This window comes from Phyllostomus discolor, chromosome 2 (genome assembly GCF_004126475.2).
Source record: "Phyllostomus discolor isolate MPI-MPIP mPhyDis1 chromosome 2, mPhyDis1.pri.v3, whole genome shotgun sequence".
In the NCBI taxonomy this organism is placed as follows: domain Eukaryota; kingdom Metazoa; phylum Chordata; class Mammalia; order Chiroptera; family Phyllostomidae; genus Phyllostomus; species Phyllostomus discolor.
The window spans coordinates 156,398,451-156,416,618 of NC_040904.2; the positions used below are offsets into that span (position 1 = coordinate 156,398,451).

An 18,168-nucleotide genomic window follows, 5' to 3' on the forward strand; every position below is an offset into this window, starting at 1 on the left:
AATGGGAATATCAATTAGAACCCTCACCTGAGAGAATAATTTGGCAATATCTGTTAAAAGTGAAGATATGCATACCATATAATCATGTATTGTCACTGCTAAGTTTTATCCTAGAGAAACTCTTGCACTTATTTACACGAGTACAACTATAAGAATATATACTACAGAATAATTTGTAAGAATAAAAAATTGAGAAAAACCTCATACTCATTATTCATACCCAGAAATACTACACAAAACTGAAAGGAAAAATATATTCTCAAATATATTTGAGAAAATACATGTATTTTCTCAAATATATGTAATAAACTCTCATGTCATAAATAATATATATTATTTACAGATTCATGTATGTTAGAAGTATAAAATAAATAATAAAAATCAGTTTCAGGGTAGTGGCTTCCTCTGTCAAGGGGCCAGAAGGGGATGGGATTAGGGAAATATAAAAAGATTCAACTGTATCTTTATTGTTTTTTTTTTAAACTAAGGTGTACAGAGATACTTTGTTACACCTTTCAATGTACTCTTCTGTCTTTGTGAAATATAACATTATGTTGTTTTCTTAAACTAAGGTGTACATAGGTATTTTGTCATACTTTCTTTTGTACTTTTCTGTCTTTGTGAATATGACATTAAATATGATTAATATTTTCTATTTAACACAGAATAATGGTATATATATCTTCACATACATGCACACAAAGGTACACACTATGAATAATGTTGAGGCCAATAAAACTGATAGAGTTAAGTGACAGTGAAAAAATGAAGAGAAATCTAAAGCATAAAGATAAGTAAAATAACTATAAATACAGTTTAGGTTTTTTAAACTGGGATAAAAGTATGTAGAGCAAAATATATAAAATGCATAGTTTTAGTTTGACTTTATTTTGAAAAATTTCATAATTTTACATCATCTCATATTTATTTTTTATAATAAATTCTCTCTTTCAAACTGAAGAATTTGCATTAAGTTTTAGTAAAAATTTACATAAGCCTTGAAGAATTTCCTTTGGAAAAGCATGATTTATTTGACTCTTTCTCAATCTATCAAATTATGATTCTGATATATACTAATATATTCATTTTCAGGGAATCATTTCCTTTTGGGAACTAGAGCAACCAGTAAGTAAGCCAGAACAGTAAAGATAACTGGATGACATATCACAAGAAAAGCAAAGCATATAAAGTACAGGAAGTAGATTATTACTCTTGATATTTGGGAAGATAATATAAGCAAAACAATCATTCAGAAAAAAATCCCAAAACTGACATACTGATTTTAGGCTGATCAACCTTGACTACCAAATATCAGATAAACTACAGACTTGCCACCATCTAAAATTCACCTAAATACTAATGTGCAAACATTTAGATGGCTCAAAGTACAGAGAAGTAATTAACTGCTTTACACAATGGGTAATTTTTTTTTTGCACAAAAGAAATCTATACTTTATGGATGAGACTAAGGGTGAAATATTTCTGAATAACACTGAACCATCTGACTATGTTCCCAGTATTAGAAAAGCTACAAAGTAAATGTACTAAAATATGATCAAGATCACTTTACAACTAAGGCCTCTCAGTGTGGCTTAATCAGTACCACTTCCCTTTGTTTCAGTGGTTTGCAAGATTTTATGAGGGTGCCTCACACATGATTATTACTCATGATTCCCATATAATAGTATTCAATATAAAAAGTTTTCTTATGTTAATATTATCTGGGTTCAAAAATTACTAAGGGAAATCTCATGGACATTAAAGATCTATAGTCTTCAACCTCTAAAGTCCTTCAAAGATGACCCTTTAGTATATGTCCAGTAGAGTCTTCTCTACTTTCAATAATAATTTGAAACTTTTGTCAGTCTAAATCTCTAAACCACTAGATAAAATAGACAACCATATGCCTACTTTTCAAGGAAGTCAGAAGCCTCGACTTTTTTTCTTGTTGCACACCTTAATATTACCAATCTTACCTGATTCCCTTGTATATCAGTGGAGGATATAACTCTCCTTAAATCCAAGACTAATGATTTTTGTTCCAATGCTCTGAATCTAATTTCCTTCTACCTTCTTGAAATTTGCCACAATTAACAGCCCCTACCTATTGTTTATCCCAGTATCTATTGGATGTTCCTCGCACCCTCCCTTCCTCTCTTCCCTCCTTCCTTCTCTCTTTCTCTCTCTATTCCACCAGCATATAAAAACAACCATCTACTTTACACTTCCTTCCAAACCACCTTCTATCTCACATACTTATTTTCTCCCATTTTTCTGATTTGTCCTTGCAGCCAAGTTTATCTTTTCTCAATCCTCACTCTTCGACCTGTTATGATAGGTCTTTCTACCTCAATGGGCCCTCAAAAAGGCTCTCACAGACCTGACTGTGTGGCTCAATTGGTTGGGCATCATTCTGCAAAGCAAAAGGTTGCAGGTTTGACTGCTGGTCAGGGCACATGGCTGGGTTGCGGGTTTGGTCTGTGCACACAGGAGAGGCAACCAATCAATGTTTCTTTCTCACATCCAGGTTTCCCTCTCTTTCTCCCTCCCCTCCTTTCTCTCTAAAAAATAAATAAAATCTTTTTTTAAAAAGGTACTCACAAAGTCACCAACTACTACCCTAACAAATCCAAAGGATCCATAATTTTACGTACCTTGTCAATCCTTTTAAAAAAGTGATTCCTGAACAAGACAGGGATGTCTGTTTTCACCACTCTTATTCAACATAGCACTGGAAGTCTTAGCCACAGCAATCAGACAGGGAGAAGTAAAAGGCATCCAATTGGAAAGGAGGAAGTTACACTACCATTATTTACAGATGACATGATACTGTACATAGAAAACCCTAAAAACTACATGAAAAAGCTACTAGAATAAATGGAGAGGAAGCAAGAAAACCCCACTTACTATTGCAATGGCAAAAAATAAGGTACCTAGGTATAAATTCAACCAAGGAGGTAAAGAAACCTGTACTCAGAAAACTATAGGACACTGAAGAAAGAAACTGAGGAAGATACAAATAACTCAGGAAGATAAAAAAAAGTGGAAGCATACACCATGTTCCTGGATTGCTAGAGGTAACATCATTTGAATGTTCATACTATCCAAAGCAATCTACAGGATCAATTCAATTCCTATTAAAATACCAATGGTATATTTCACAGAGCTAAAACAAATATTCCAAAAATTTACATGGAACCAAAAGACCCTCAATAACCTCAGCAATCTTGACAAAGAAGAACAAAGTTGGAGGTATCACAATACTATCAAACTATACTATAAGGCCACCCTGATCAAAACAGTATGAGAACAAGGATAGAGATAGTAGGAATAGAACACAGAGCCCAGAAATCAATTCACACCTATATGGGTAATTAATATTTGACAAAGGAGACAAGAAGATACAATGGGGTAAAGACAGTCTCCTCAATAAATGATGTTGAGAAAACTGGACAAATACATGCAGAAAAATGAAACTAGATAATTAACTTGCACAACACACAAGAATAAACTAAAAAATGGATAAAAGATTTAAATGTAAGTCATGAAACCATAAAAATCCTGGAAGAAAACATAGGAAGTAAAGTCTCAGACATACCTTGGAGCAATATTTTTTCTGATAAATCTCCTAGAGCAATGGAAAAAAAAAAACCCCACAATGGCAATACATAAAAATGAAAGGCTTCTGCACAGCAAAAGAAACCATCCACAAAATGAAAAGGGAACTCACTCTATGGGAGAACACACTAACCAATGATACATCTCATAAGGGGTTAATGTCCAAAATATATAAAGAACTTCTACAACTCAGCACTAGGAAGACAAACAACCCAATTTAAACATGGGCAAAGGACCTGAATAGACACTTCTCCAAAGAGAACACAGAGATTGCCAAAAGATATTGAAAAAATGCTCAATGTCACTAAACAGCAGAGAGATACAAATTAAAACCACAATGAGATATCACCTCACAACCCCAAGAATGGCTACCAGAAATAAATCAACAAACTAGTGTTGGTGAGGATGTGGAAAACAGGGAACCCTAGTGCACTGTTGGTGGGAATGCACACTGTTGTAGCCACTGTGGAAAACAGTATGGAATTTCCTCAAAAATTAAAAATTGAACTGCCTTTTGACACAGTGATCCCACTGCTGGGAATATATCCTAAGAACCAGAAAACACCAATTTGAAAGAATATATACACTCTTGTGTTCCTTGCAGAGTTATTTACAATATCTAAGATCTGGAAACAGTCTAAGTGCCCATCAGCAGGTGAGTGGATAAAAGAAGCTGTGGTACATTTACACAGTGGAATACTACACAGCTATAAAAAGAGAAATCTTACCTTTTGTGATAGCATGGACTGACCTGGAGATTATTATGCTAAGTGAAATAAGCCAGTCAGAGACAGACAAATACAAAATGATCTCACTGATATGTAGAATCTAACAAACAAAATAAACTGATGAACACAATAGAAACAGAGGCATGAGACCTGGAACAGACGGAGAGCTGTCAGAGGGAGGGCAGAGAGGAGGGCTGGATAAAAGAAGGTGAAGGGATTAGCCGAAGAACATATGCGCATAACCCATGGACACAGGCAACAGTGTGGCAATGGCCAGAGGGAAGGGGGAAGCTAGGACTGAGATGAGGAGGGGGAATGGTGGGGGGCATAGGGGCATACGCAACATCAGTATAAAAAATAAAGGAAAATAGTAATTTCACTTTTTTTGAGGGGAATACTTTTTAAAAAACATTCTCTTCCTGTTTAAATGTTAGTAGTTGTTCTCTAATTTCCTCTTCTCTTAATGCCTATACTCTACAATACTGTAATTCATATTGGTAATTCCAAAATCTGTGTCCCCAGGCCAGTCCCTAAGTTCCAATTTCTATTAATCCATGTCAATTTGGATTTTTCAGACATTTCAACCTTGAATCATCAGTGATCTTCCTACTTTCAAATGTACTTCTCTAGTATTCTTTTAATAAGTGGTATCATAAGTAATTGAACATCCCAAGCCAGAAACCAGAAATATTGTATATTCCTCTCTCACCCCATAACACCTAGTAACCAAATCTGTCCCTTTCCTCTTCATGCTCAGAAAAGCACCTTAGTTTTTTACCTGCCCTTCCCCATTATTTTTAATGGCATAAATTACTGTAACAGCTGCCCAACTTGTCTCTCTGTTTAAGTTTGCCTTCTTTCAATGGGTCCTCCATTCTGCTGCTACATTTTATTTTATTATTAAATTTTTTCATCACAAGTTGCCAATAGCACTTTTTCTTTTCAACATCCTGTTCTGCAACTTCCTTAGCTCTTTTTGCCTGGATTCCAAAGAGTCAGGCATTGGTACAGGTCATGCAGAAACTGGCTAATCAGCTTCAAGTTCTTCTCTTCCCTGATGACCTTGGCTTTTTCCTTGTAGACATTCCATAGGGTCATGACTGGTCCTGTCAGCTAGGTGGCCAACTTGAGGTCTTCGGCAGAACTATCTTCCTTGTTGGGGCCACGAACTGTGCGGGGAAGAGGATGAGTAGAGCAATACTCCCTCAGCTGCTGTGCACTGGCCTGCAGACACTTGGGTCTCGTTCAGCCTCCTCGGATCCAAAGAGATCCCAATGGTCTGGGTCACCATTTTGTGGATGCAAGTCACCCTTAACAGAGGCTGCAGCTCCTGCTGCTAGCACTTTGGTGTGGAACCTCAGCATCTTACTGTGGGCCAGATGGGTCCTGCCCCAGGGTGCACAGGGTGATGGGTCTTGGCTTGCTGGCCTTGTGTCTGCAGACCTTCTGCACAGGCTGGTTAAACCACATGACAATGCACCATGGCCAGTCCTTGTGGAAGTGGGGTTTCAGGATCATGCTGTTTTAGCTGGGTGCCATAGCTACTGCCTACCTGCCTTCCAGAAGGAGAACAGCCACAACCAGAAAAGCCACAGATATTTTAAAAAGAAATATCAGTCCTCTATGTAAATTAAAACTCTAATACCATATAACAATACATGGTTTATATTTATATAAAGTTTTTCTCTATAGAGTGCTTTCACATTAGTTAGTTTATCATTAGAATAACTTTTACCAAGGTCACATGACACTACTGAGTGAGTATGCAGGGCCAGTTTTCAGTATGTACTCTAGTTTTCAGATTCTAAAATTCATGCTCTTTCTACCATATTCAACTTTATTTTAAATCCCATATATTTAGCAAAGACGAGAGGTATAACAGATGCTTGGTAAAATCATACATCACATCCCCTCTTTATGAAATGCTAAGGGTCCTTTTTATAAAGTAAAATAGCAGGAAAAATACAATGTTATTAACAAGTTATAAATAAGAATGGACATACTTAATTAAAAGGAGTAGTCTAGAAATTTTTATCCATTTTACTTATGAACAAAATAAGTATTTTCAAAGAGGGCCTATCAGGAACTTAGCAGTAAAGCCTGATATGACAGCCATGTTTTCACCTCAAGACTACATGAAAAACACTATATAAGAGTTTTCTTGACTTGTGGTAAACACTAAATTGCAGATCAATTTTTTTTCACACCTATTCTCAATTTGTGGTCATGATTATTTTTGCTTGTATCTTAACTGCTGAAATCAGACTTCAATAGATATGAACTCTAAATTTACTGTAGAAAAGTACTAGACCAAAATTCTTCCTGACATTACTTGCTGTGAGGTCTTAAAGAAGTTACTCAGCACTAAAATCTTCAGACTGAGTGTCTTAGAAATGGAAATTCATTCATTCTAAAAATATTTACTGGAGGTCTAGTATGCTATTCCATATGAATAGGTGGTTATCAAAATAGCCCAGGTCCCTATGTTCATGGAATTCAGAATCGAGTGGAGAAACAGTACGTAATTAAGATATATAGTAAAATATCATTATAAATGCTGTGAACAAAAGTACAAGAACTATGAAAGCATAAAAAAGAGCCCCTGTTTAGAAGGAAGGAAAGTCTCTTTGAGAAAGTAACATTTTAGCGTATGAATAGAAGTTATTTCAGGAAGAGTAAGGGGGGAAAAGATGTCTATACTGACAGAACACTATGTGCTTGGGCCAGAACAACTTTGGGAATTTGGTATTTGGAGGAATTTAATAAATGAGGTTGGTGTTTATGACCGGGGGGGAGAAATCCTAGGATGGAGAAGTGGTTTGGAGCTAGACTACATACATAGTGCCCTTTAAGGTAATGATAAGGATTTTTTATCCTAAATGTAATGAGAAAAGATTGAAGGGTTTTTAGATGGGAAGAGATATGATTTGACTTGCATTTCACAAAGATCCCTGAGAATATTTTATGTGATTATTGAGAGGATCAAATACATGGGAAATGATTATTAAATAAAAAACTCACATAGTTATGTTATGAGTAGTTTAAAAGGTCTAAATTGTAGGTTCCAAATACTCTGAAGGCATCAAGAAAGACAATTTTAGTGCGGTCTGTATAGAATGATTAAATGGCTCCAGAGAGGCTAGGTCAATTTTAGTACTCCAAATAAATCTGAGTTAAGTTTTAGACAGTCTTCAAATGCAAAAAAAGCTACATTAAAAACTAAATAGGCCAGATTTGGGGGGAGGATTGTTGGGGAGGTTGTGGGGAGGGGTAGACAAGAGAGTTTCAAAAGTTGTTTAGTGTTTTTAGATACATTAAAAGCAAATTTAAGATATATAGGGACCAATAAATGATTCAGAAATAGTCCTTGATACAGTTTAAGAGTAGTACATGGAAATGAGTTAATCCCAATAGCAGAATTCAGGAAACCACAGTTTTATTATTATTATTTAGTATATGTTCACAGTGACAACTTTCAGATAAGAAGTCCATAATGCTTAATTACCTAATACTGACATAAAATATAACATTGTTTATTTTTTAAAAATCCTACCTTCCTCTCAGCAAAGTAGGCATAAGATAGTCATTCTTTTACAACAAAAAAATCCACAAAATCAACTTAACCCAATGTACCACACTTAATCTCAGAACAATATATATAACTTTTTTGTGCAAAATTAATGGCATAAACAATTCTGTATGTTATTTTGTTAATTCCCTCTGTGACTAATCTTCTCATTTAATAAAATACTGTGTAAATTAAATTTGAGTGGTAATAGCATTAAGCCATTTTTAATAAAGGAGACATCGATAATATCTAGCATTTTACCAAATATTTCATTGAATTTTCTTTAAGTACCACAAACTAAAACTAAGATTTTCATTGTTTTAATAAAATTTAACCAAAGAAATCTATGAATTATTTTAAATAAGCAAATGGCTTGGTCAATCATCCCTGTATATCTTAAGTTTTAGATTTCAAGCATTTCCAACCTATTTTCTGCTCTGCACATTAAATTCATCAGTTAGCAAGAACTCATTTTTATGACCTCTTTTCTTTTTACATCTAAACTAAAACACGAATAAGGAACTCTAGAAGGAGGCCAAGTAAGATTGTAAAAGTGAAAAGAAAACCCACAGATAGGGAAGAAATTTTGCAATCATCCATTGGATAATGAACTTGGATTTAAAATCTGTAAAGAAGTTTTGAAACTCAATAATACAAAGACAAACAACCAAATTTAAAAATGGGCAAAGGATCTAGACAGACATTTTGCCAAAGATATACAAATGGCCAATAAGCACATATGAACAGATGTGCAACATCATCAGCCATTAGGGAAATGCAATTCAAAACAGCAATGAGATACTACTACACACCCACTAAGATGGCTATAATCAAAAAGACAGTAACATGCTTCCAAGGACGGGGAGAAGCCAGCAGCCCCATGCACTGCTGGTGGCAATGTAATATGCTGCAGTCTCTTTGGAAAAGTCTGTCAGCTCCTCAAAACATTAAATATAGGGACCCAGCAATTCCACTCCTAAGTATAACACCAAGAGAAATTAAAACTATGACCACACAAAAACTTGCACACAATGTTCACAGCCAAAAAATGTAAACAACCCAAAGGTCCATCAATTCATGAAGGGAAAAATTCAATGTGGTCTCTCTGTACAATGAAATGTTTGGCAATAAAAATAAATGAAATATTGATACTACAACATGGATAGACCTAAAAAACATTATGCTAAGTGAATGAAGCCAGACACAAAAATCACATGATTCCATTTATATGAAATACTAAGAATAGGTAAAGCTATAGAACAGAATGTAGATTAGTAGCTGCTTAGACTAGAGCAGGGGGAGTTGGGGAGAAGTTGGAGGACTGCTAATAAGCAGGGGTATCTTTTAGAGATGATAATATTCCAAAATTGATTGTGGTGATGCGTGCATGACTGTGAGTATATCCAAACCTGGTGAATGGTACACAAGTTGTATGATGAATTACATCATAATAAAGCTGTTATACATCTTTTTAAAGGGTAGGATTATTAAAAATGATTTTACAGAGATTAGTTTTGAGTAGGTTTTGAAGTCAGGAATTGGTAAAATGTATTTCAAAATGTATTTGAAATAATATGAATGATGTATAAGGCAAGAATAAGTAAATAATTTGCAGGAAATGGGACCCACCATCTGTATATAATAAACCAGAGCTATATTAGTTAGAAATGAAATTACTAAGACTAGAATGCTAACCCAAGGAGACCCAGAAAAATTTAGAGGTTCCTCATATGAGTAAATGAGAAAGCTGTCACTTGTTGATTTCAATACTTCCAAGTATTCGTCCCTCAAAAAGCTGCTTCTGTAATATGGGTATGGCTCTATCACTCATATGCAGGCAGCACAGTTGAAAATGCAGGCTTTTAGAGTTGACTGGCTAAGTTAGAATTCCTGCTCTACCGTGTGTAGTGAAATCTGTACCCTAGTTTCTGGAACTGCAAAATGAGAATACTCACTTATTTCATATACATAAAAAGCTGTTAACATAGTAAATGAGTGGTAGCCATAGCTAAAACTATATGGTCCATATAATACTTAGCTATACTTCCCCCGAGAATCAAGTTTCCTCAGCTTGAATTCCATTCAAACTTATGAATATGTTTTCTACTTATAAAGATAAATATCTTGATTAAACTGTTTAACTTTGTCAAGCTGTTCAAGTACACTGTTAAATAATATAAAACAATCCAAATGATTAGTTTTTTTTTTTTTTTTTTTACCACAATCACTTCACTCTTATCATTCCTAATCTTTTTGTTTTCCACTAAAGGAACCTGATGCTCTTTTCACTCAACTAATTAATTTTGTCTCTAATGCTCTCAGGTTTTGATTTAACCGACTCTCTAAAACTTAGAAATAGTCTTGCCTCAAAGCCACTCTTAGACTTGCCTGTAAGTCTTTGACTTCCTTCACAAAGGAAGCCTTTCTATGGCTACTTCTGCTAAACAATTTTCCCTAACAGTAAGGAATTATTTGCTAATATCTGAATCTTCTCAGGGCTAAAAAGAAGTGGGCATTAGCATTCTTAGCTCCCCACATGGAAAAGAAAAAGTAGTTACTACCCTCCTTTTCTTTTTGGAGAGCTATAAGGAAAACATGCAGAATCCCACTGATGGAAGCAGAAGTGTTCTAGGCATAATGAAATACAGGTTAATTCTACAGAAGTTTTCTGCTTAGTTACAAGATGGCCTCTTTACTTCTTTTTGAGGAAACGTTTTTGACATTCTCTCAGATACATCATTTTAATCTGTATGCAAAACTGAGGTCACTTAATAAGTCTTATTCTAGGTTTCTTTAGTAGTGACTTCTATGTAACCTGGATAATAAAATGAAAGGAACTACATTCTTGTTTCAAGAATAGATGGAGAAAAAATCAGGAGAAATGGCTTCAAAGGAATAAATTTAAGGTAGAGTATGAATTGCAGTGGTAACTGAGGAAATGAAAATAAAAGGCACAAACTGAACTGATATTACTCAAGGAAGGAAAAAAAACTAGCAACTGTTGAAAATTTCTATGTGGGGACTAATAAGGAATAGGTTACTAGTTTAATGACTTAATGAAATACTGTTTGAGTTGCATTTGAGTACTGACAAGCATTAAACATTTTTAATACTAAGAAAATGTTAATATACCCAGTGTTTTAAATCACTATAAACTATGTACTTAAACCTAAACCAGCTCTGAAATTATCAAACAGCTACAAAGGTAAATAAGGGCACTTTAAAGGCTACACAGTACAAAGCATTTAGTATAGTGGCTAGCACAGAGTACACATTCAATAAATGTTCACTAGTGGTGGTATTATCACTCGCAAACCACATGTTAAACCACCTGATTTCTCTGAGTTCAGATTCCTTATCTAAAAGAAAGGACTATAAACACATACTTGACCCTTATTTTGAGGGTCAAATCAAATATTGCGAACACACTTCTCAACCATCCCCTTATCTCCCTGCCAATATAGCTAATGGGTTCAATTCACTTTTATAAAAATCATGGTTTATTAATAAAGTGATTCTCAAAATGAAAAGAAAAATCAGTAAACTCATGTAATAAAATGGATATATCTAATGACTAAGATGGAAAAACTGACTGTTGTACTAGCAGTAATGCTACTCAGAATGTCAGTTTTCCAGAAGTATTAAAGAGGTGTCAATAAAGTCATGTACCTTCTACTGTCTTAATTCAAACGTCTTTTACTTTGAAAATTTACTCAAAGTTATTTCTGAAGAAATCAGTTGGTAAACATGGAACATAAAATACCAATCATTCATATTTGCATTTTCTGGCTGGGCTGTTCCTCTGGACTCATAGTCCAAAAGGAGAGGCTTAAGTATTTGTGGCTTACTATAAACTTTCAAAGTACAGGCAAAGTACCAAAGCACTATCTTACAAGTCCTTACTAACTGCTTGATATGTTATTTCTGTAAAAGTATAGGAGAAGGAGCCACAGGGTCTCTAATAAAAACTTATGATTACTGATAAACAATTAACACCCAAAATCTAAATAACAAATGATTCCAGTTATTTTAGTTTAAATGCACTTTTGGATCAAAATGACATTCATTCTACATATTCAGTTAATCACCTATTAAATCTTTTTTATAAAAGATCTTATTTATTTATTTTTAGGGAGAGGGGAAGGGAAAGAGGAGGAGAGGGAGAGAAACATCAATGTGTGGTTGCCTCTTGCGTGCCCCTCACCAGGGACCTGGCCTGCAACCCAAGCATGTGCCCTGACTGGGAATCAAACTGGTGACCCTTTGGCTCACAGGCCTGTGCTCAATCCACTGAACTATACCAGCTGGGGCTCACCTATTAATCTTTAAACATATTTTAATTTCAAGAAGCAAGATATTAAGATTCTCTCTGCATTCTGTCATACATAAAGTGAAGATTCACAAAAGATGAGCTGGAGACAGAATGGTAGAATTGTGCCACTAAATTAAAAGAGACTCCATTAAAAGAGAAAGAAATAGTGATTCTTTTCTTTTCAAAGTGAAACTATATTTTAAAATGCATCTTGAAAATAAGAGGCAGTGCAATACAGTGATTTTAGGGCCTGAATTAAAGTCCTAGACTATGTCCTTGGGTTCAAATCTCAGGTATATCACTATATGAACACCTCTCTGAGCCTGGATTCCTATTCTGTCAAACGTGAATTGTGGCACATTCACATTCTAGTGCCCTAGAACTGTGGTTCTAAGTGAGTTAACATGTGTAAGTACTTAAAACAGTATGTAGCATGGTGTTTTTAAATGTAATATTGTAGGTCATGGTCAGACAAACTTTTCCTTCTTATACTTATGTGCAAGCAAGATTAAATGTTACCACAATACCATTCTGTTAAAAGACCATTTATTTAATAACTTGCGTGTGCTAATGGGACACAGTATGATGTAGGAAAAAATTAAGTCTAAATGTCACTAAACAGATAAATAAAATCACTGGCTAAAGCTCTGGGTCATCTTGGCCACACATGGTACGTCAATCTTGGATTCACTAACAATTCAGAAGTGATTTTAAAAATATATGAAAATTAAATTTTTCAAAAATGTTTTTTTCAATTTTAAAAAACTAAAATTTGAAAAAATGCTTTAATGTCACTTTTTCTGCCCTTATTTTCACCAATTTACCAACACTAAATAAGTTTTGCTTTCTGGTTTCATTTCCTGAAAATGATGTAATCATACCTTATTTTAGTGGTAAACACTTTGGCACAACTTAAAAAAATTTTAGCAGTAACAGTAACATAAAAATTTATTTAGGAAATATATACTAAACAAATTGAAGTTCATATTGATTAACAGTGTTAATTTACATTATTAACTGATGTGATTATAGGTTGTTTTCTGTTAGTGTAAATCAAAGTTGTACAACATAGGGGACCATATAAAATAAAGCCTCAAAGATTTCTGAGTAGAAGAGTGTGAATGGAAGGAAAGCTCTAAAAATGAAATCAATGTCTCCTATCTAAAAACCTCATTGATCTGATGGACTATTCCTTGGCAATTTATTGAAACAAAAATATCATATACCTTTTAAATGATTCTCAATATAAATTACAATTACTCTCTGACATGTAAAATTGTTTGTAAAGTTAGCTATGTGCCACCACTGAACATACTTGCACATAAAAAGTAGTGGAAATAATTGATAAGTGACATTTAATAAAAATGGGGAAATAAAGCAGAGATTTGGATGATTTGTAGTTATTTGTTTATTTACACATAATAGGTCTGTTTTACAAGATATCTCCAAAGAAATTATTCCATAACCCCCAACTTGTCTTTGAAACTCATTTATTTAATTACCATCCCTTTAACAATGTTCCTCTATCCCCAATATACTTACATGGAATGTACTTTAAATAAATTTTCCTTTTGTCTCATCAAGAAAAACCACCATGTATCTGAAGATTAAGTTATCTTACATCCATCCTAAACTAAATAACTCTAGATCCTTTATCATTTTTCAATAGTTCTTAAATTCTAACAATCTTGTTTATGGTAGCTGAAACACAGATCAAGAAACAGCATTATGAGACTACTGCTTTACTCCTTCTAGTGGAAATAGTGTTATTTTCATACCTTACCTTTTTAAGAGGTATCAATTTTGACTTTTTTGTCACTACAGAGTCTAGTACCAAGCATATCATAAAATTTGTTCTTCTTCATCTTAGACCCATGTAATGTATTTTCAGCTCTAGAAAGTCAGTTTGCAGATAAAAATCATTCACTATTTACAAATAAACAAACTCCCAAATCCAATAAGAATAAAATCTTTATTTACCCTTGCCCAGGTGTTAGTTTCCAGAGTACTACTAGACAGTTCTTATCTGCAAAGTGCTCACAACGTAATTAATAAAATGTATTCATTTTAATAATGTGACTATAACATCAAACATTAGTAATAAACTTTCAAGAATAAACTTACGGTAAACCTACCATTTTTCTTAACGGTCCAAATAGTCTTTCCAAAATAGTTATATACATATACCAAGACAATATTCCATTTGTGTACTGCCCATTTCAGTTTAAAAAATAACACAGCATTTGCCCAAATACCCATGAAAAACTATTCCAAAGATTGGAAAAATGTTAAAAAGAGAAATAATTTTTAATGTGTTAAAAACTAATTTTAATGAGTTCAAAAAACATAAGCCCAAGTAACAACTAAATTATAAATATCTCTACTAGTTCCGTATTTGTGGATAATTAAATTATTCACCTTAAAACTCTGAATCAAACTTCTGCTCTTAGTTTCTTTTTTTGATAGGTTTCACCCGCTAACTGCAAGTAAACTGGCTCACATGTAAACCAAACTGATTTCTGCAACTCCCCAGTAACATCTTGCTTCTCCATTTTTTTCTCTTAAAATATGCAGGGAAATCAGAGTGAGGAGAAAAATTCTGTTGTTAAATACACGGTATTCAGTTTCCCCGTTTCTAAAATGCAAGCACTAAAATTTATGGATTTCCTCTATTTACTCTTTAAAATGATTTACTGTAACTCTATCAAAAGGCAAAAATACTTTCACTTTAAGAATACCAAATGTCTTATCAGCAGATGAGTGGATAAACAAGCTGTGGTAAATTTACACAATGGAATACTACTTGGCCATAAAAAAAAAAAAAAAGACATCTTACCCTTTGCAATAGCATCGATGGACCTAGAGAGCATTATGCTAAGTGAAATATGCCGGGCAGAGAAAGACAAGTACTATATGATTTCACTCATGTGGAATCTATGAGGACAACGTACTAACAAGCAAAATAGGGACAGACTCAGAGAGCAAGCTGACAGCTGACCATGGGAAGGTTAGGCTGGGGATGGAGAGATTGAGCAAAAAAAGAAAAAACCCACAGATATGCACAACACTGTGGTGATGGGGGGATGCCCCAAGGTGAAGGTGGAGGAGGGTATAGGGAGCATAAATGGTAATGTTCCCATACCCTCCTTAACTTGTGGTAATGAACACACAATACACTTGTACAGATGATCTGTTGTAGAACTGCATCTGAAACCTGTGTAATTTTGCTAACCAGTGTCATCACCTCAATAAATTCAGTAATAAAATAAAAATACCAAGCCCTGGCTGATGTAGCTCAGTGGATGAGCTCGGGCTGCGAACCAAAGCATCCCAGGTTCAATTCCCAGTCAGGGCACATGCCTGGGTTGCAGGCCATGGCCCCCAGCAACTGCACATTGATGTTTCTCTCTCTCTCTTTCTCCCTCCCTTCCCTCTCTAAAAATAAGTAAGTAAAATCTTAAAAAACCCCCCAAACTTTAAAAAGTTTAATGCGCACATATATTGCTATCATCTTGTAGTGTCAATACCAATTATCAGTATTAACAAAAACATTGCATTAAAGAGGAGTAATAGACATATAATATTCATATTTTAAGTCACAGATTTCTATTTTGTGGAAATACACATTTACCTTTTTATGAGGTGGTAATAGTCCAGGTGAATTAAGAATTTTTAGGTGTTCTTTAACAAACAATAGGAAGCAAGGGCTGATTTAATCTTTAACAATTCACAGGCCAGTGTTTCATTAATGTCCTAGAAAATGTCCAATTTCCCCACAGTAATAAACATCTTAGGAATACTCCAATATAAGTCACAATTATTAAATTATATTTGTTGCAGCAATGCAACAAGTACATGTTTACATCCTTGGAGATTTCTATTATATAAATATAGTATGAAGCCTAACTAAATAAGAAAGAAAGTATCAAGACTTAGATCAAAGTACTTAAATTCGAGTCCCAAGTCTGCCACCTACCAGCTTACTTAACAATGATACTAAAACCATAACATTGTATCAAAAGTAAATGGCAGTAATAACAATGTAACTAAAATTTAATCTTATCTCATAAATAGAAGAAATCATGTTTTAGAATATTTCACAGAATCAAGGTAAAACCCATACAATGAAATTATGATTGTCTATTTTCATAGGTGAAGATACTTTAAGTGTAATGATTTAAGTTAACTTTCTTCAAAGTCATACTGCAAGTTAGGTGGTGCAACGAATTCGGATCTAAATCTAATGCTGCTTCCACTAAGCCATATTGGGGTACACGAAAAAACTCTGTAAATTAAACACCACTGTTACGGTGAAAATGGAAAGTGAAAACAATTTTTAAAGAGGCACATCATCTTTCCTCATAAACACCATGTTCTGTTTATGCTACACATTCATATATTTGTTATTTTGGATACCACTTGATATTGCCGACAAGTAATGAAATCTCCACCATACTTCCTTCAGGATATTAAGTACATCCTTTGGTATTTTACAAGTTTGTATACTAGCAAGTGACTTAAGCCTCAAGTGGACTTATCTACTTTTTGCAGGCCTACGTTATGTTTCAAAAGGGAGGGAAGGGCTGCACTTCTAAGAAATGCTGCCGGTTTCTATCAAGCCTATACTAAAGCTCAAGACCACGTGGTATCTCTCCGAAGCCTAAGGTTTCCTACTCCTTCCTCTCCTTCTTGACAAGGAACTGGAAACTAAGGTTTCCTTCTCTTAAGTGATGCCCTGACACATGCCACCTGTGTAGTACAAACCGCAAACATCCTGTAGCCTGCCTCCCGGAAGAATACAATAATCAAAATAATAAGGAACTTGGATACCGACAATGCCGGGGAAAGGAAATGACCGGAGGAGTACAGCGGGTGAGATGGTGATAAGCCGCAGGACCAGGACCTGTCAAACACTTAAAGATCCACGCCGAACGCCTGTAACCTGTCGTTCGGGAAGGCCTGAAGTGGGAGCGGCACTACCCGAAGAAGGAGGGCGAAGGGGACTACACGAGCCCGAGCCACCGCCGCCGCTCCTGCCGCTGCCGCTCCCTACCAGCCTCTCAGTCTGTCCGGACAAGCCACGAAACCTGGCCCTCATCTTGGGTCCAATCTTTCCCCGAACATTTCCGGAGTGGCCAAAACCCTGCTGCCCAGGGCGCCGCCGCCGGACCTGCCCGCACCTGTCACTAGCGAAAGATATCAGCCCGCAGTTCCCGCCCAGCTCTCCACCATCCTCCTGCAACCGCAGCCACCTCAACCCTTTTCCCTCACCAGGTGTCCCCTTTCCGGAGCGAGGTTTTGAGCAGCGCCGCGATGTCAGACCGCTGGATGTCCAGATCCGCCGCTCCGCCTTCCGCCATCTTCTTCCACTAGCGGTAGCGGAGGCGGCAGCGACGGCGGCACGCCCCAGAGCATTGTGGGAATGGCGTCCTGCGGCCCCTCCCAGTCGCAGGTCGAAACCAAAAGAGACGTAGGGGGGTGGTGCGACTCGGTACAGGAGCTAACCCGGGAACGAGTGGAGTGCGCTACTTTGGTCTGCTGCCCCCTTTCCCTGATCCGGGGCCGTGCTCGTCAAGCATTTCGCTTTGGCTCCTTCCCTCCCGGGACCGCCCGGTTTTAACTCTCGTTGGGGAGCTTTGTCCTCTCTCGTTTGACCCGTGACACTGCCCCGTCCATCCTCGACTTTTACCTTCTACCTTTTACAAGAGACGCCTGAAAACCCTTATTTGCGCATAGGGGAGGGTGGAGTGGGGGGCGTGGAGACGGCTGAGCTATGGCAAAAATTTGAACAGCTCCGTGGCTAATCTTTTTGTTGCCGGTCACAGAACTTAAGCTCGATTTGGACCAAGCAAAAAGCAATCCGAAACCAAAGGTTTGGCCACAATGCCCTCCCTGAGCTCCTTCCTGCCGTAGGTGGAGAGCTTTTATATGCTCTTTGTGCT

The 18,168-nt window shown here is 35.9% G+C and overlaps 1 protein-coding gene and 1 pseudogene across 8 annotated transcripts in view; both read right to left on the bottom strand.

Annotated features, from left to right (window-relative positions):
• The window catches only part of USP15 (ubiquitin specific peptidase 15), a 113,484-nt gene extending 95,842 nt beyond the window's left edge, over positions 1–17,642 (bottom strand). For 6 of the 8 annotated variants that reach the window (XR_004901539.1, XR_004901540.1, XM_036018727.1 and 3 more), the window contains exon 1: positions 17,498–17,640. Coding sequence is in view for 6 of the 8 variants with exons in the window: in XM_036018727.1 (XP_035874620.1) it covers positions 17,498–17,586 (89 nt within the window). In the remaining 2 variants the exon portion in view is untranslated. Of the gene's footprint in view, positions 1–17,497 lie in introns of all 8 variants that reach the window. The other 2 variants (XM_028533127.1, XM_028533128.2) reach the window with 1 other exon arrangement.
• On the bottom strand, positions 4,706–9,653 carry LOC118499042 (annotated as a pseudogene).
• Positions 17,643–18,168: the final 526 nt, after the last annotated feature.